Source organism: Aegilops tauschii, chromosome 2, assembly GCF_002575655.3.
Source record: "Aegilops tauschii subsp. strangulata cultivar AL8/78 chromosome 2, Aet v6.0, whole genome shotgun sequence".
Taxonomy (NCBI): Eukaryota; Viridiplantae; Streptophyta; class Magnoliopsida; order Poales; family Poaceae; genus Aegilops; species Aegilops tauschii.
Genome location: NC_053036.3, coordinates 358,798,997 through 358,817,111, shown reverse-complemented (window position 1 = coordinate 358,817,111; position 18,115 = coordinate 358,798,997). Strand labels below are relative to the sequence as shown.

Here is an 18,115-nt window from a genome sequence, read left to right as displayed (position 1 = left end):
CCTAATGTCACCTAGATACTCCACTGTCACCTCAAGTATCCGTGGGTATGATTATACGATATGCATCACACAATCTCAGATTCATCTATTCAACCAACACAAAGAACTTCAAAGAGTGCCCCAAAGTTTCTACCGGAGAGTCAAGACGAAAACGTGTGCCAACCCCTATGCATAGGTTCATGGGCGAAACCCGCAAGTTGATCACCAAAACATACATCAAGTGGATCACGTGATATCCCATTGTCACCACAGATAAGCACGGCAAGACATACATCAAGTGTTCTCAAATCCTTAAAGACTCAATCCGATAAGATAACTTCAAAGGGAAAACTTAATCCATTACAAGAGAGTAGAGGGGGAGAAACATCATAAGATCCAACTATAATAGCAAAGCTCGCGATACATCAAGATCGTATCACCTCAAGAACACGAGAGAGAGAGAGATCAAACACATAGCTACTGGTACATACCCTCAGCCCCGAGGGTGAACTACTCCCTCCTCGTCATGGAGAGCGCCGGGATGATGAAGATGGCCACCGATGAGGGATCCCCCCCTCCGGCAGGGTGCCGGAACAGGGTCCCGATTGGTTTTTGGTTTTGCTACAGAGGCTTGCGGCGGCGGAACTCCCAATCTATTCTGTTCCCCGATGTTTTTAGGGTATATGGATATATATATAGGCGAAAGAAGTCGGTCAGGGGAGCCACGAGGGGCCCACGAGGGTGGAGGGCGCGTCCCCCTGCCTCGTGCCTTCCTCGTTGCTTCCCTTACGTACACTCCAAGTCTTCTGGATTGCTTCCGTTCCAAAAATAACTCTCCCGAAGGTTTCATTCCATTTGGACTCCGTTTGATATTCCTTTTCTTCAAAACACTGAAACAAGGAAAAAAACAGGAACTGGCACTGGGCTCTGGGTTAATAGGTTAGTCCCAAAAATAATATAAAAATGTAAAATAAAGCCCATTAAACATCCAAGATGGATAATATAATAGCATGAATACTTCGTAAATTATAGATACGTTGGAGGCGTATCATGAAGCAGGGGGATCCCATCTCCCCTCTTCTCTTCAACCTAGCTGCTGATGCCCTAGCTGGCATCTTAGATAAGGCTCAGCGGGCCAGCCACCTAAAGGGGGTGGTTGGTCATCTGATCCCTGGAGATGGTGTCACCCACTTACAGTATGCGGATGACACCATGATCATGGTGGAAGGGTCTGACTTGGACATAGTTAATCTTAAGTTCGTTTTGCTCTGCTTTGAGGCCATGTCAGGACTTAAGATTAACTTTGACAAGAGCGAGGTTGTGGTCTTAGGATACTCGGCGGCCAAGCAACAGAGGATCACAGATAACCTCAACTGCAGGCTCGCATCTTTCCCCATATCCTATCCGGGGATGCCTATGTCCGATTCCAGGATCTTGGTGAGTGGTTATGATCCGCTAGTGGGACGAGTAGCGTCCCACGCAGAAACCTTGGTGCGGACGGTTCACTTCAAAAGGAGGTAAAACCGTCCTTATTAGCTCTAACCCCGCTAGCCTCCCCATGTATATGATGGGGATGTACATCCTGCCTGAGGGCGTGCATGGCTCCTTTGACAAGGAGCTGGCTAGGTTCTTCTGGCAGGCGGCTGATGGGCGCCCTAATTAAACACCATATGGTTAAGTGGACTGATATCTGCTTGCCCAAGGATCGGGGTGGCCTCGGCATCACGACCTCTCGACCCATGAACGTCGCCCTCATGTTGCGTTGGGTCTGGTGGATCATGCAGGGCGATGGGGGTCTGTGGCTTCAGTTGGTCGAGGCAAAATATTTGCAGGGAGAGCCTCTCTTGGCGTGTTCTCGCTCGACTGGATCTCAATTCTGGAGATCTATCCAGACGATTAAGGATGAGATCCGGCTGGGTGCTACCTTCTCAGTTGGCAATGGGAATGTCACCCAGTTCTGGATTGACCCTTGGCTGGATGGGGAGCCGCTTCGTGTTCGGTTTCCTAGGCTGTTTGCTATCTGCGAGGACCCGCATCTGCTGGTCTCCGCGGCTGGTTTGGATTAGCAGTGGAACATCACGTTCCCCCGTTCATTTGGGCCAGAGGAGGTGCGAGAATGGGTGAGTTTGAGGGAAGTAGTCCCTCGCGCACTGTCCCAGTCTCCTAACACCATTTCATGGAGATTCTCTCCTTCGGGATAATTCCTAGTTAGCTCTGCATACCAGGCGCTCTGCCGCCAGCCGGTCATACAGTGGTTATCCCCATTGTGGAAGGCGTTGATGCCCCTCAAGATCAAGATTTTTTTGGCAGCTTTTGCGTGATCACTTACCCTCTGGGACAGAGATTCTTAAGCGACACGGTTCGGGCGATGGCCTATGCCCTCTATGTAATATCCTGGAGACGGGAACCCACATTATGTTTTCTTGCACCGCGACACAAGCTCTATGGAGCTTTGTCCGCGAGGCCCTTGTGCCGGATTGGGAGGCCTGGGACCTTGCAGAGTTCCTGCAATCCAGGGCCACCCAGGTGGGCCGCAAGCGCCACATGTTCTGGCTTATCTTTGCGGCAATGGCGTGGACCCTTTGGACGACTCGCAATAAAATGGTGATTGAGCGGATCTTCCGTGGCAATCTTCTGACTCGTTCTTCAATTTTCTTGCCTTCTTGCAGCACTGGCACCCACTCGCTAGACAGCGGGACCGCAACCGACTTGGGCTTCTCATGGGGGCACTCCTAGCTTCCACGGGCCGGCTTTCCGCCCGTACGACGGTTTCTTAGTTTGCCACCCGGTGGCCTTTTAATGTTTCTTCTTTCTTTCTTGGGCGTGATTGTGCTATGGACCCAACCATCTTATTTGCTATCGTGATTGGTACTTGGCCGTATGGATGTTTGCTTCATCTATAAAGCGGAGCGAAAGCCTAGTTCGAGAGATGAACCCAAAAGTGCGAGTCATCAGGTTTTTAATATACCAGAGACATAACTTTTTGGCCTAAATACTTATGGCCCAACATGGTTTGCCAAACGTCGTCCTCAGTAAGTAGTTTGAAGTTTGAACAACCATTTACTAAGTAAGACATCGTTCTTGGCCTGCGGGTCATGAATGTCAATGTCACCTTGATCTTTTGCCTACAAACCACACTTCGTTTGGCCAGCCAACACCTTTTCTTTTCACTATCTTCTTTCCAAAAGAATCTAGATATGGAATAATCTAGTCTTTGCAAGACCCCTTTTGGGAGTTGGAAAAAACAAAGCATATAGAGAACAATATTGTGAGGAGAAAATCGATCAAGACCATCCGTCCTCCAATAGAGAGCAACTCCTTTTTCAATTGCCCAAACATTTTTCTAAGCGCTTCTCCTCATGTTTCCACTCTCCTTAGAGAGACGCTGATAATGACTTGGAATTCCAAATATTTTATTAGAAATTGGCCTTTTGCACAACCTAATAGGTAAGTATAAATCAGCCGCGCTCACTGGCTTCTCCAAAGTAGAACAATTCACTTTTATGAAAGTTAATTTTAAGGCCAGACATTTTCTCAAACGCTGAAAGCAAAAGTTTTGCGTCTGGAGCCTTATCCAGTTGATGTTTCATACAAAGAATTGTAGCATCGACATATTGCAAAATAGAGAGGTCACCATCCATAAGGTGTGGCAATACTCTTGTAATTTGACCGTCATGTTTGACGCGATCAATCAAAATAGCCAACATATCAACAACAATATCAAATAACACTTGAGACATAGAGTCACCCTGACGTAAACCTTTTTGTCTTAAAGTAATGGCATATGTCATTATTGACTTTGATAGCCACACTACCTCTACTAACAAAATTTTGGATCCACTCGCGCCATTTATCGGAGAATCCTTCCATTTTTGTGGTATGTTGAACGGACGCCCATTTGACCTTGTCACAGGCCTTTTCAAAATCAATCTTGAAAACTACTCCACTCATGTACCCTCTTTGTTCAACCTCCTAAAAAACTGTCGTCAGAGGCAATCACGGGGTTCCCCGCATGGCCGCTGATGAGGGTGGCGGCGGGGTTCTCGGTCGCTCTACCGCTAGGCAAGTGGCTAGGGTTTAGGGTGCGACCCCTGGTGGTGCAGGCGGCGTCCTTCGGCGCGGTGGGTCGCTTCCGCCTGACCGTATGAGCAGCAGGCTGGCGGTGGATTTAAGCGGCTGGTGGTCGGCTCCCTGTGTTCGTCCTGCTCTAGATCTGAAGGTGCCTCCTTCAGCATGTGTTGTTGCCTCTCCCAGGCCTTGTCCGGGTCATGGTGATGGGGCGTAGAGCCCTGGATTGGGGTAACCTCTTGGCTGGCGGCGATGACGCTCCGGGTGTCGGTCCCCTTCCTGAAGGCGACTATGAGGTCCATCTCCCTCCCTTCCTCCTTCCCTTGTTCCCAGGTGAAAATCCACAGCCCTTGGTTGGGCGTCGACGGTGCTCTTAAAGGTGTCGTGTTGGGTTTGTGGGAAGGAGGGTGGTCTGCAGCAAGCTTTTTGGTGTTCCTGTTGGCAGCGGCTCCTTCTTCCAGTGGTGACTCCCCGCTGTGGAGGATTGATGCTCTCCTCAAGCCGCTTCACTTCCTTCTCTGTGCAGTCCGGTTTGTCCGGTGGGTCGACGCCCTCGGCCTGGGCGAGAGGGGATAGTGGTCCCCTTTATGGCGAACTCATCACGTCGATGGAAGTGTGTCATTGGTCTTGGCATGGCTCGGCCCTCCTGATGGCTTTGTTTCCCATTGCTCGCCATGTCTTCATGAAGTGCTCTCGTCCTCTGACTAGAGTCTGCGGCTTGCATGCAATTTTTGTCCTCAGGTGTGTTGGAGTGGTTGCCATGTGTTTTCAGGTCTTCTTGCTTGCTCTGATGAGAGCAGCTCCACTTTGCCTTCCGTGCGTCGATGGCGAGCTTCTTCCTTTGGCGCAACCCCTTTAGCCTATGTTAGGTCCCCAAGTTGTATTTTTTTCTTCTTTGGTCGTAGATTTTAGCCTCCTCGACGTCTTATATCTGCTGCCTTGGGGTTGCATCCTCGTTTTTCTTTTATGTCTTTAATTATATGTTGTGCTTTTATAATCCTGATCAGTTGATGGATTTGTCAATTGAAAGTCGTGTGAAATCGAGGCCTACTCGGATTGGTTCTATCCTTTCATTAAAAAAAGTCACGGATTATTATAAAAAGGAAAAATCACAGGATCCATGGATGCGCCACTTGTTGACACACACACACACACCTTCAACCTCTCGGCGCTCCAGTCCATTCCGCTTCACTCCCCTCTCGCGCTTCCTCCTCCGCCTCGTCGACCCGGTCCCACTCCCGGCATCCTCCGCCGCCGCGCAGGCGCAGCGATGGCAGCCCGCGCCCCTTACTTCGCCCCCGAGGAAGGCGCCCGGGGCATCCGCCCAGGGGAGTCACCTGCCGCGGCGCTCCGCCGGATCCTGGCGACGCCAGGCGCCCACCAGGCGCCCTGCTGCTTCGACGCGCTCGGCGCCCGCCTCGTCGAGCGCGCGGGGTTCCCGATCTGCTTCATGGGCGGTGCGTGGTCGCTCTGCCCCCTCTCACGCTTCTCGCATGTTCTTTGTTCCTCCGGCTGTGTTCGTCCGCGGTCGTTGCAGTAAAACCCCTTGTGGGGTTTAAGTTTTCGTTGGAACGATCGGCTGGAGAATAAAAGGTCCTTCGTCACCCCGGTAGTAGTAGATCTAACCAACCGTGCATTCCAAGTGTTCCAGTCAACTCACGGTTTGACATATCCTCTTGGGAAGATGAGAATTACCCTATCCATTGTTGAAATGTTTTGCTCACTGGAAGGAGGGATAGTCCATATATCACCCTTGATTACCAGCACAAGAAAGATGTTAGCTCAAGTTTATCTGGACGTAACTTGCATTTTGCTAGCAATAGTTAAGCTGGCAATTTATTGTCATGACACATGACAAATATTGTATATAGCTGTGCAAATAATTAAAATTGGACGCATAGCCGACTTGAAGAGTATCTATGAAAGAACAACTCTAGCTCAGAAAGCTAAAATGCAAATGTTTTTCCGAGTATATGTTCTCGGTAAATGCTGCTTGTTTTGGTGTTTAACTAGAACTTTGTGTCCTTAAAGGTAGTTATTAATATCTGTTATGCTGATTTGTTAGATGAAATAAACCACTATGGAAATTAAGAGATTTTAATGTCTTTTTACATACTGAACTTTTCCAGGGTTCTGTGGAAGTAACTTTTGGTGTTTGCTGAAGGTTTTTCATGCATTGGAGTCTTAATATATGTTCTCCATTCAGGTTTCTGTGTTTCTGCTGCACGACTTGGATTGCCAGATGTTGGATTAATCTCCTATGGAGAAATGGTTGATCAAGGGCGTCTAATCACCGAAGCAGTTTCGGTTCCCGTGATTGGTGATGGAGACAATGGTTACGGAAATTCTATGAACATCAAGAGAACTGTAAAAGGATATATCAATGCTGGGTTGGCTGGAATCATGCTTGAAGATCAGGTACTCATAGATTTCCATACATTTCCTCCTCCACTTGTCAAGGTCACTGCTCTTATTTTTCAGATAGATTCGGTGATTATTTTGAATGTTTTGGTGAGTAATCTTATGAGACTCTCATAATAGGCTGTAACTCCTTAATTTAAAACTGAAATAATTTTGATCTTATTTCTTTCTACTAAAAGTTGCTAGGCATAAGGCATTAAAAAACGTTGTTCCCCAGAACTGCAGCAATTTATCAGTTCCTTGTTTTTTTTTAATGTGGTATTCAGTGTGTGTCTTTAGAGTGTACAAAACTAAATATAAATAATTGTTTGTTTTACATCATATGAACGTGAGGTGTTCTTCTGGCTGATGGTAGTGAGTGATTAGGATTCAGACTCCCACTCCATGGTGCTCAATTATGGGAATGTACTTGTAGGATCCATCCTTAAAAAAATTGAACTGACAACTTTAATCTCATTCACTGGACATGATTCTTACAATGCAAGTTTTTTTTTTGGGCATATTTGGATAGTGCAAGCTAAGATAGTTTTCACTCTTCAGTACTGTATATCATAATGAAGGGCGGAAGGGTAAGAAAGTAATGTTTTGGAGTAGCGCTGATTTCCTTTTGTAAGATATTTGCAGCCATTAGAATTCCAAATGAATCATTTGATCCAGTGATGAATACTTCTCTTTATATCTTTGTGTGTTTGATTTCATTTCATTTCAAAGTTTCCTTAGTTTCTTTATCAAAGAAGATGAACAGAAGACTTGTGTAATTGATTTTCTGCCTTCTAAAATTTTCATTAATTGATACGATACATAACTTATTGAAGGTGGCACCAAAAGCGTGTGGACACACTGAAGGAAGGAAAGTCATCTCGAGGGAGGAAGCGGTCATGCACATAAAAGCTGCTATAGATGCCAGGAAGGAGAGTGCCTCTGACATTGTTATTGTGGCGAGAACAGATTCCCGGCAAGCTGTTTCTCTTGATGAAGCATTATGGAGAGTTCAGGCTTTTGCTGATGCTGGAGCAGATGTTCTATTTATTGATGCCCTTGCTTCAATAGAAGAGATGAAGGCATTCTGTGCGGTTGCACCTGGAGTACCAAAGATGGTAAGATGGCCCACCTGTGTTTTTTTGTCATACTCGAGTTAGTCATTCAAGAGTTATGATTGTACTCATATCCATTGAGATTACCTAGGATAACATTTTGATTTATATAATCTCCACCTTCAATCTGCATCAAAATCCGTAAACTTTTCTAGGGCGGTGTACCAAAGCAAAGTTCTTATTTATATGCTTGGTGCTAACCTTTCAATCCATTCTGGTATGCCAATGAATTTGATTAGGATACACAAACAAGAAATGATTTGTTTTAGTGTTTTTCTATATTTACCAAGTATGCAAATGTTTACAAACTAGAGGAGATAGGAGGGATGTGTCATCTGTGGCTCTAGCTACATTTATGCTTGTGATTACTTCTCTTGCTAATATTTCTGTACGAATGATGTCTGCTTCTGAACGTTCTGTTTTCAATTCGCCTGTGAATTCGTATTTTTTCCTCTCTAGTACTTAGATGAGGACATCAGATATCATACCCTGTGCTTTGTTCTGCAGGCAAACATGTTAGAAGGTGGTGGTAAAACTCCCATATTGACCCCTGCTGAACTCAAGGAGATTGGTTTTAGCCTTGTAGTCTATCCGTTGTCCCTAATTGGGGTGGCAATGCGTGCAATGGAGGTTTGTTCTTTACATACGAAGCATGTTCCATGATTTATATACAGCGTTCTCTTTTCAGTTTCAGACGAATTTAAATACATGATGCCATGATGGTAACGTCCTCTAATATTGCCTTGAATTTTTTTCAATGTTTTTACAACTATTCCAGTTCTATCCAGTAACTTAAGAGATCTATCATGTTGTATACCGTGTTCCTTGAAATTTTGCATAGAACATAAGTGCAAGGACTTGTTTATTGAGAAGCTGCATGCAGATCATATACTGCACCGCAAAGGGGAAATCAGGGACGACCATAGCATCTTTCAATGCATGTAGATATTCTACAACCATGTGAATGCCAGTAACTGCCATAGGTAGCTGTTCAATTTGGAGTGTGAAGTGCTACTTTTTTATTCGGAGCACATGAATATTTGATATGCAGGATGCTCTACTCGCCATAAAAGGTGGTGGCGTACCCCCACCTGCCAGCCTGCCATCTTTTCAGGAGATCAAGGATACTCTAGGGTTCAACCGCCATTACCAGGAAGATAAACAGTACACTGTCCCGCAAGCCGAGCCATCAATGCCAAGTGGTGAGCCATGATGATTTCTACCACTACTCTGTTCAATGTAGACATGACTTGGCAAGCCCTGATGGTTTATTCCATCACCCTCTTCAATATAGACATGTTAACCCCCGAGTGGTGAATTCACCAAAAAATAAAAAAGTGGTTAGCAGTGCATGGACATGTAAATACATTATCCGTGATTTTCAATGACTATTTTTTGTCGGCATTTTACAGGTAACCCGTAGAAAGGAGCGACCCTGTTCAATTCTCAGGAGCTATATGGAAATGGGATCCAGGTGTCCACCGAGCGATCAGTATCCATTTGCTTTCGAGAATTTGAGATTTGTGCCTCCGTGCAATGAGGCAGAGCAATCGCGTTTATCTTGAGGCAGATGATTTCAGCAAGTTGTAAATGAGGCGGTGTGACGAAATGTTTGTAAACGATGCTGCTTTTGGTGTCAGCAAACCTGGATTCCTGGTGTCACTTTCAATAAAATAAACCAACTTTGAGGTAGTTGAGAAATGTTTCTCGCCAGTGTTTGTAGTAAGTTGAAGTAAAATAGTACGAATTGTCGGCATGACAGATTTCTTTGGCAGCAGGACTCGAGATTCGCGTCGGGAATTTTGGAGCATTAAACTGAAATGTATACAGATTTCGGAGACGTTTCCAAAAATCATAAAACTACAAGCATCTTTAAACATATGTAGTATGTAAACATGTTCGCTATAGTGTTATGAAAACCGTGCTGTTACATTGTAGTGCCTGTCTGACAAATGGAGCAATTTCTATTTGGGCCAAAGTAACACAAAATGTTCTTCCTCTCATGAGTTCACAAAAGCTCCAGCCTGCAGGGGGGATCTTTGTGTCGCATGGAGCCAACGAACTGGAAAACCAACACAATATTTCCATTTGAGACAGTACTTACAAGTACAGCAAAACGTATAACAGGACGCCGGTGTTACAAGATGGAAGGAACTAAACAGGAATGAGTAATTGCAGTTCATAAGAAGTATTTCATCCTGTTATCTCTTCTCATGGCGCGGTATACAGCCTGGACCTGAACAACAATCAAAGTCTCATTGAGTAAAGTATCTGCACATCAACATCTAGGTTGCAGACTAGAATATGTTTGATCATAGGAAAACATGGTGTTACCTGCTCACTTGAAGCCACACGTATTGGCCCGATTTTTACAGAAACATATTTCCCCCTAGAAGATATTTTCTGACTTACTTGGCCCTGTACAAACCAAGTCGAGATCTATATTAAGAGTCACAAAAATATTAAGGAAAATATAGCAAAACGAAATGTTCGACGAAGTTAAGCATTGATATAATCTAAGCAGTGAAATTAGACAGCCCCTAAAGTATGCTAGTAATACATATTATTCCAACATAAGAGAACATGTGAACCCAGTTTAATACACCAACCTTTGGAATCGATTCTTGAAGAACTGATTCAACAGCATCAACCATAGAATGGACAAAATCTTCGCCTCCAGTACCAATTGCTGTAAACCCTCTGTCTGTGGGATATGTATTCACCTGTCAAGTAAAGCGGTAGAGTACTAAGTGATGCCTGAAGTAAGATCCAAGGTTTCGAGTCTTACATTGCTCCCTTCAATAATCTAGTTCAAAAACCGATAAACCAAAGCAATGCACTTGTGTGTCTCTACATAATTAGAATCGACTTTTTCAGAATAGGTCCGATTGGAGTTTGATAAGACCATGGACCCTAGTGAAACTCAGTCTAGGGTTTTTAAAGATATTCTCCATTTCCCCCCTTTCCCTATAAAGTATAGTCTCAAGGCTGCCTTCAGTTCTGTCCAGTTATTACGGGTAATAAGGCTTTCGACCGGCTAAAGGTTGCCTTCGCTGTGAGACTTAAGCCAATACCTTATGTCATGAGCCGAAAGATGATTCTTTCTCTGTTGAGACGAAAAGGACCTATGGTTTCGCTCTTCTTCCATTAAAAAAAGCTCTTATAATAAAACACTGAAAAAAGGACAAAGGGGAAGACGCTCTTCAACTTTCTTTCTTCCTCCAACAGCTCGGAGAAGGAACCTTTTCCGGTCTCGTGATGGAGCACTCATTATTATGAGCTGCTCATGTAGAAAATGCATGACTAGCATGGCTATGTTGACTCTAATACAGTAACAAGTCAATCTGGCTTGCCCAAATATACAATTTCATGATACCAAGAGCAAAACCTAGAAATCCAACATTGACATCAAAGTAAAACAAAATTTGACTTATGGGACATTGTCTCGACAAAATATCGGCAGAAAAGAATTGCACAGAAATTTCCAGGGGCCAGTTGTCCCATGTCAAGCTATTGTAAGTCATCCTCCACTGAATGATAACACTAAATAGGTGATGTTGGATATTAAGATAATACCTTCTGATCCAGAACAAGCCATTCATCACTTGAATCATCTGTAACAGTACCACCTATGACCATATTTGTTGTGAGTGCAACCCTTCCTTTAGACTTTGCCACCTCTGCTTAAAAGGGAAAGTTTTGTATGAATTAAAACAAGGTATAAACGTTACTAACTCATAATCAAGAAAAAAACTGTGGGCTCACTGCAAATTACCCTTGAGAAGCAAACAGCAAGGGAAAAGATTTATCTCGGTGATCCTAGTATGCAATGTAGCCACATACAGTGGCCTATTATGTAAACTGAAAATGTGACCATTCATAGACTTAATCAATAGAAGACATTGTCATTTGAACTCATCAATTTGATTTTGGTGCTAGCCATGCCCTTGTATAATTTGGGAATGACAGTAAACATCTATATCTTATTATTCTGTAGACTGTCATGCAGTTTTCCTAGTGCCACGATTCCACTAATGAAGTTATCCTCCTTTTTTGTGTTCAATTAAGTCATTTTCGTAACAATCATGAGGCACCACATGGATGACAAATAACAAACCATTGCACTGTATTGCAATATGTGCCTGATACGGCCCCAGTACTGTATCAGTGGATTGAAATTTCCAAACTAAGTAAGAATTTCATAATACCCTGCTGATACTGTTAAGGATGCCCCGCTGATACACCCTTGAACCTTCCAGGCCCAGAATCACGCAAATCGAAACACACAAACAACCTAATCCCATATAACACATAATATGTCCTGCTCTTCTCTTTGCTTGACTCCACCAGATGTCTTCTCCTCCACACTCAAGCATGGCATGCAGCCTCCTTCTCCCTCCTCCTGCCACCGACTCCTCCCTCCGTCCCTCCCAATACTAAGCGATTGTTCCACCTGCTACTGCCGCTACCTCCGCACTCAAGCCAAAGCAATGGCAGCGGTCTCCCTCATACCATGCCCCCTTCAACCAGGACGCCGATGAATATGACGGTGTCATGCCACTGCCGCCTCTCCTGGAATCAAGAGTACGCCAACACTGGTGCCTCCTGCTGATCTGTTCTGTGGTGAGCGTGAAGTTAATCTCTGATTCTTTTGTCCACTGTCCAGGCATAGGTTTCGTTTAGTCATACATTATATATATTTTATAAACTGAAATGCATATATACTTATGGTATTGAGTATTGACACATCCTTGTTTGTGGAAAAATATCAAGATGATATGCCGACTCAGTCTCTCGGAAGTGCTCATAAGGGTAGGATGCGTGTGTGTTCATATGGATGAGTGTATGCATGTATAAATGAGCGTCTGCGTCTGTACTGTGTTCTCAAAAATAAAATAAAATGATAAATAGAGATGTTCTAGAAAGGATGCTAGTATTCTCTCGTCGCAAGTAAATATTAAGTAAATCACTAGAAAAACTAGGGCAGAGAACTGTTAGCATATCAAACCAAGTCACTAACATGAATCCATCCAATTTTGTCTCAAAATAAATAAATGAATCCATCCAATTCCATCAAAGAACAACACCCAATCGTCTTCTACCTCCATCATCCCCGGGAATATAACAATCACATAAAAAAAATCCCCGGCATTCCAACTCCGATCTTGAACCCGTGAGCACCGAAACGACGACAACCACGAGCCAGCAAGCCATTAACTAAGCAAAAGATAGAGGAACGAGATGAGAAGGGAGTCATGGGGGGAGCTCTCACTTGAGATGGCCTCGAGCACGGCCTCCTGCGGCGGCTGTCCCTGCTCCCCGGGCCCGCCCCCACTGGAGCTGGAGCAGCAGCGGAGGTTGCGGCGGCGGCGGCGACAAGGAAACGGCGCCGCCGGGGCCGACGCGGCGGCGCGGAGACTCAGGTGGTGGAGGGGGTCGGGGAGCAGCAAGGAGCGGAGCGCGAGGGCTCGGCACGCCATCGTCGCCTTCGATTCCTTCCTTAGTCCGGTCGCCGCGGCCGCGAGCAGCGAGAGAGATTCAGTGGATATTTTTCGCTTGGTTTGGGTTTGCGTCTGCAGCCGGAGTACTCCTATTTTCGTGGAAGGCCGATGAGCCGTTAAAACTTTCATTTCTTTTTTCTCTGCGGCTTTTCGTTCCGTGTTATTTAGTTTTTTTTAAGAAGTCATTTAGCAACTCTGGAGTGCCAACAATCTTTTTTTTAGAAACTATGTTTTTTTTTTGAGAAATGAGAATTTTTTCTTAGGATCGAGAAATGAGAAACTATGTTTGTTTCTTTCGATGGACTGATAAAGATGGCCCAGACCAGTATCGGGACACACCTGAGGTACAGCCTACACGGGGACTGTAACCTCGCTGTAATGGAAGACTGGCCCAGTAAGGCCATTCTCTGCCACAGAGGATACCTTTCAGCAGTTCATTCTCTTGGTTGCGAAAAGTTCTTTTATTTGAATGACCGAAAATCTGTAGAATAAAAGCAGAAGAGATTCAATGATTTTTTTTGGTCTATAGTTCCCTTACTAACAATGTTAGTGAAAGACAGTATGAAATTGAAGGAATTTCTAACTTGCGTGATTTTAAAGAAATGTCCTCACACTACTGGTAGCTGCACCTTGCTACTTTGGTAGGTTGCAATCTCATACAAGAATATTTCACGCATAGCTTGCAAATCAACCTGTTTGCATAGTTGTGATTGTGATTTAATTATTTTTTGTTCCATGAAATAAAATATTTGCAAGTAGAATATGTTGTTTTCAAATAAGAAATCTTACAGTAGAGAATCCTAGAACTCCCATTCCACGATATGTTTTAAGTATTTGAAGTAGGAAAACACCTGTGTTGTACCTGCAGTGATGAAAACAGGTTAGCTCGCATGTTAGATTCAAATCCAGTTAAAAAAACAAAGAATTCATAACTTCAAAAATAATTTGGTCATGATTTGCATGAATTGGAGAAAAAACTGTAAGTGACATAAAAAGTCAAACTCCGTAACCTGAAATGAGTTCTAGGAACTGCAAGGAATCTGTAGTCAAAGTCTTTGATGTTGAATGCACTGCAGTTAGGGTAGGTGAGCGCAAACAGTGACTTGAAATTGTAACAGACAATGCTTATTATAGTTGTGAATCTGTCATGTCCAGACCCATCAGGATTCATAATATCAAAAAACCTTCCACTCTCTAGGTTTGTTGTTATTATAATCCATTGCTTATCATTGAAGCAAGGCAAGTGGACCTGTAAAAATTCGAAGTAGGTTTGTTCTGTTCAAAAATTTCCAGTTGAAGAATTTAGTAAGAGAAAAATACGCTTAAAAACGATACTTACAAAATTTGCTATTTCCAATCTGAAGCCAACTCTTGCTTCACTTAAAATGTCTCTGCATACTGGGTCTGAATGATCAAGCATAGGCCTCATGAGTATTGCATGGTAAAATCAGATAAGAGAAATTTTTGTTTGGTGAAACTAACAGATGATAACACACAAGAACATTGGAAGATAGAGAAGAAAAAGAAGTAAATGTATAATACCATATCTTCTCTTTGGACAATGTGCCTAATAACATCAATGTTTGGTATTAGGCCTTGCCTACCACAGATTAGTTGGTCCGTATTGAGCATCTTTGAGTAACAATCCAGAGAGTGCGGATTCATCCAGCAACCAGGTCTCAAGGAAATAGTTAGAGTTTTCTGGTCAACCCAAACTTCATTCACTTGGAATATTCTTTGGCTGTTGTTTTGAAATTAATGTTAGAAACTTTCAACTAGAAGTTAGTAAAAAATGTGAAAACAAAGAAAATAGTATGTATGCTAGAGGAGAATGCACAGTTTGACTGTTATGTACAGTTAACAGAAATACACTTTGGTAAAATTACCTTGAGTCCAGAACTGGAAGAGCTGCAGTCATTGTCTTGTAGAATTCAATTTGCACTAGTGTTGAGAAGATAACTTGTTGGAACTGCATATAGTTGGGCTACTGAACCATTTTTGCATAAGAGAAATGTTGAAACTTCTTCTTTCCTACCTCTATTTAATTCCTTTTGGATTTAGCTTCAAATTCTTCCATGAGTTTGAGCAACGCTGGATTATTAAGTGGAGTTCCAAAAGTAATTTCTGGCTGTGGAGAGTTAATCTTGAAAGGCCTAAGTGGGCTATTGCTATACAGGAATGAAGTATTAGCATTCAAGAACCTAGGATATGAATGAGTCAGAGGTTTAACAAGTTGGGACGAAGAACCCAGATGAGAGTAGGTGCTTGTTTGATAAGCAGTCATACTGGTTGGGACTGTATCTTGTAGTGCATCAGTTATTGCATTGAAACTCGGGGTGTCATCTTCAGTATAATTTGCTGGGAAAGAATTAAGTGGAGCTTCTGGTTGAGACACATGACTAGATGGGAGATAGTTTTCATTACTTTTTGCAAGTGTATGATGGTAGGGATGTGAATGAATGAGAATTGAATTGTCTTCCAATGCTTCTAGTTCACCTTGATGTGGTGCACAGTAGAAAGAATTTCCTGGCATGAAGAGAAAAAGGAAAATAAAACTTATGTCAGTATGAACATAAAAACAAAACAAGGAAAACAAACTTTAATTTATGCAAGAAGAAAAATAAATTGAAAGTACCTGTGACAGATGAATTAGTGATACGTCTCCAATGTATCTATAATTTTTGATTGTTCCATGCTGTTATATTATCATTCTTGGATGTTTTATAATCATTTTATAGTCATTTTATATCATTTTTTGGTACTAACCTATTGACATAGTGCCAAGTGCCAGTTGTTGTTTTCTGCATGTTTTTTACATCGCAGGAAATCAATACCAAACGGAGTCCAAACGCAGCGAAACTTTTTGAGGATTTTTTGGGACCAGAAGACATCCAGTGGGCCGAAGAAGCACCTGGGGGGTGCTCCGAGGGGAGCACAACCCACCAGGGCACGCCTAGGTGTGTTGTGCCCACCTCGGGTGCCCCCTGAACTGCCTCTTTGCTCTATAAATACCCCAACATTCCAGAAACCCTAGGGGAGTCAACGAAAATCAATTCGAGCTGCCGCAAGTTCCAGAACCACCAGATCCAATCTAGACACCATCATGGAGGGGTTCATCATGCCCATTGGTGCCTCTCCGATGATGCGTGAGTAGTTCTTTGTAGACCTACGGGTCCGTAGTTAGTAGCTAGATGACTTCCTCTCTCTCGTTTGATTCTCAATACAATGGTCTCTTGGAGATACATATGATGTAACTCTTTTTGCAGTGTGTTTGTTGGGATCCAATGAACTTTGAGTTTATGATCAGATCTATCTTTTTATCCATGAAAGTTATTTGAGTCTTCTTTGATCTCTTATATGCATGATTGCTTATAGCCTCGTATTTCTTCTCCGATATTTGGGTTTTGTTTGGCCAAGTTGATCTATTTATCTTGCAATGGGAAGAGGTGCTTTGTAGTGGGTTCGATCTTACGGTGCTTGATCCCAGTGACAGAAGGGGAACCGACACGTATGTATCGTTGCTACTAAGGATAAAATGATGGGGTCTATTTCTACATAAATAGATCTTGTCTACATCATGTGATTGTTCTTATTGCATTACTCCGTTTCTCCATGAACTTAATACACTAGATGCATGCTGGATAGCTGTCGATGTGTGGAGTAATAGTAGTAGGTGCAGGCAAGAGTCGGTATACTAATCTTGGACGTGATGACTATATAATGATCATTGCCTGGATATCGTCATGATTATCTGAAGTTCTATCAATTGCCCAACAGTAATTCTTTTACCCACCGTTTGCTATATCTCGAGAGAAGCCACTAGTGAAACCTACGGCCCCTGGGTCTCTTCTTTATTATATTTGCCTTTGCGATCTATTTTCCTTTGCTTTTATTTTCAGATCTATTAAATAAAAAATATAAAAATACCTTGCTGAACTTTATTTTATTTGCGATCTATTTATCCAATCTATTACAACTTTACCCCGTCTCCGTGCCAATTTCTGGCGCCGTTACCCGAAAGGGATTGACAACCCCTTTAACACGTCGGGTTGCGAGTGGTTGTTATTTGTGTGTAGGTGTTGTTTACGTAGTGTTGCTTGGTTCTCCTACTGGTTCGATAACCTTGGTCTCATCACTGAGGGAAATACCTACCGCTGCTGTGCTGCATCATCCCTTCCTCTTTGGGGAAATACCGACGTAGCTTCAAGCCGCATCAAAAGGAATATCTGGCGCCGTTGCCGGGAAGACACCATCAACACATACCAGGTTCCTAATCGCAAATCTCATCTCCTCGTAATTTACATTATTTGCCATTTGCCTCTCGTTTTCCTCTCCCCCACTTCATAAAAATTTGCCGTTTTATTCGTCTTTTTTTTTCGTTCACCATTTTCTTGCCGGATTTGTTTTTGAGTGCAATCTTGTTGCGTAGTCACAGTGACTCAAGAGAACACCAAGTTGTGTGATTTCTCAAATACCAACAACAATGATTTTATTGGCACTCCGATTGCTCCTCTCGCCACTAGTGCGGAGTCTTGTGATATTAATACTGCTTTGCTGAATCTTGTTATGAAAGATCAATTTTCCGGTACTCCTAATGAGGATGCCGCGTCCCATCTTAACACATTCGTGGAATTATGCGATATGCAAAAGAAAAAAGATGTGGACAATGATGTTGTTAAGATGAAACTATTTCCGTTTTCTTTGCGAGATCATGCAAAAATTTGGTTTTCTTCTTCGCCTCGCAATAGTATCGATTCTTGGAATAAGTGCAAAGATGCTTTTATCACTAAGTATTTTCCGCTCGCAAAAATTATTTCCCTTAGAACCCAGATTATGAATTTCAAGCAACTTGAACATGAGCATGTTGCACAATCTTGGGAAAGGATGAAAATGATGCTAAGGAATTGCCCAACTCATGGGTTAAATCTTTGGATGATCATACAAAATTTTTATGCGGGGTTGAATTTTGTTTCTCGTAATCTTTTAGATTCCGCCGCGGGTGGTACTTTTATGGAAATTAATTTGGGTGAAGCCACCAAATTACTTGATAAT

The 18,115-nt window shown here is 43.1% G+C and overlaps 3 protein-coding genes across 4 annotated transcripts; 2 read left to right on the top strand and 1 right to left on the bottom strand.

The window, feature by feature from the left end:
* Window positions 1–1,029: 1,029 nt before the first annotated feature.
* On the top strand, window positions 1,030–2,045 carry LOC141041024 (uncharacterized). Its single transcript, XM_073507136.1, has 2 exons — window positions 1,030–1,416; window positions 1,683–2,045. The coding sequence occupies exons 1-2, from the start codon at window positions 1,030–1,032 to the stop codon at window positions 2,043–2,045; spliced, it is 750 nt and encodes a 249-aa protein (XP_073363237.1).
* A 3,119-nt stretch (window positions 2,046–5,164) lies between these two features.
* On the top strand, window positions 5,165–9,254 carry LOC109732788 (uncharacterized). The gene is made up of 6 exons (XM_020291979.4): window positions 5,165–5,504; window positions 6,254–6,465; window positions 7,284–7,565; window positions 8,070–8,192; window positions 8,614–8,764; window positions 8,975–9,254. The coding sequence occupies exons 1-6, from the start codon at window positions 5,168–5,170 to the stop codon at window positions 8,983–8,985; spliced, it is 1,116 nt and encodes a 371-aa protein (XP_020147568.2). The 5' UTR covers window positions 5,165–5,167; the 3' UTR covers window positions 8,986–9,254.
* A 191-nt stretch (window positions 9,255–9,445) lies between these two features.
* On the bottom strand, window positions 9,446–13,210 carry LOC109732789 (uncharacterized). 2 transcript variants are annotated; one of them, XM_020291980.4, is made up of 5 exons: window positions 12,835–13,210; window positions 11,139–11,242; window positions 10,172–10,285; window positions 9,897–9,980; window positions 9,446–9,798 (listed from the first exon to the last, which is right to left on the bottom strand). In XM_020291980.4, exons 1-5 carry the CDS (start codon window positions 13,190–13,192, stop codon window positions 9,742–9,744), a joined length of 717 nt encoding a protein of 238 aa, XP_020147569.2. In that variant the 5' UTR covers window positions 13,193–13,210; the 3' UTR covers window positions 9,446–9,741. The 2 variants fall into 2 exon arrangements, with proteins under 2 accessions (XP_020147569.2, XP_040254948.1); XM_040399014.3 differs by having other exon boundaries at window positions 11,139–11,245; window positions 12,835–13,172.
* Window positions 13,211–18,115: the final 4,905 nt, after the last annotated feature.

Bases quoted from the DNA above. Each gene is read 5' to 3' on its own strand.
- LOC141041024 (XM_073507136.1), top strand. From the start codon at position 1,030: ATGAAGCAGGGGGATCCCATCTCCCCTCTTCTCTTCAACCTAGCTGCT. The intron at 1,417-1,682 runs GTGAGTGGTTAT...TGCTTGCCCAAG, and splicing joins TGTCCGATTCCAGGATCTTG to GATCGGGGTGGCCTCGGCAT.
- LOC109732788 (XM_020291979.4), top strand. From the start codon at position 5,168: ATGGATGCGCCACTTGTTGACACACACACACACACCTTCAACCTCTCG. The intron at 7,566-8,069 runs GTAAGATGGCCC...TTTGTTCTGCAG, and splicing joins CACCTGGAGTACCAAAGATG to GCAAACATGTTAGAAGGTGG. The intron at 8,193-8,613 runs GTTTGTTCTTTA...TTTGATATGCAG, and splicing joins TGGCAATGCGTGCAATGGAG to GATGCTCTACTCGCCATAAA.
- LOC109732789 (XM_020291980.4), bottom strand. From the start codon at position 13,192: ATGAAAGTTTTAACGGCTCATCGGCCTTCCACGAAAATAGGAGTACTC. The intron at 9,981-10,171 runs GTTGGTGTATTA...TGGTTTGTACAG, and splicing joins TTCAAGAATCGATTCCAAAG to GGCCAAGTAAGTCAGAAAAT. The intron at 9,799-9,896 runs GTAACACCATGT...ATTGTTGTTCAG, and splicing joins GTGTGGCTTCAAGTGAGCAG to GTCCAGGCTGTATACCGCGC.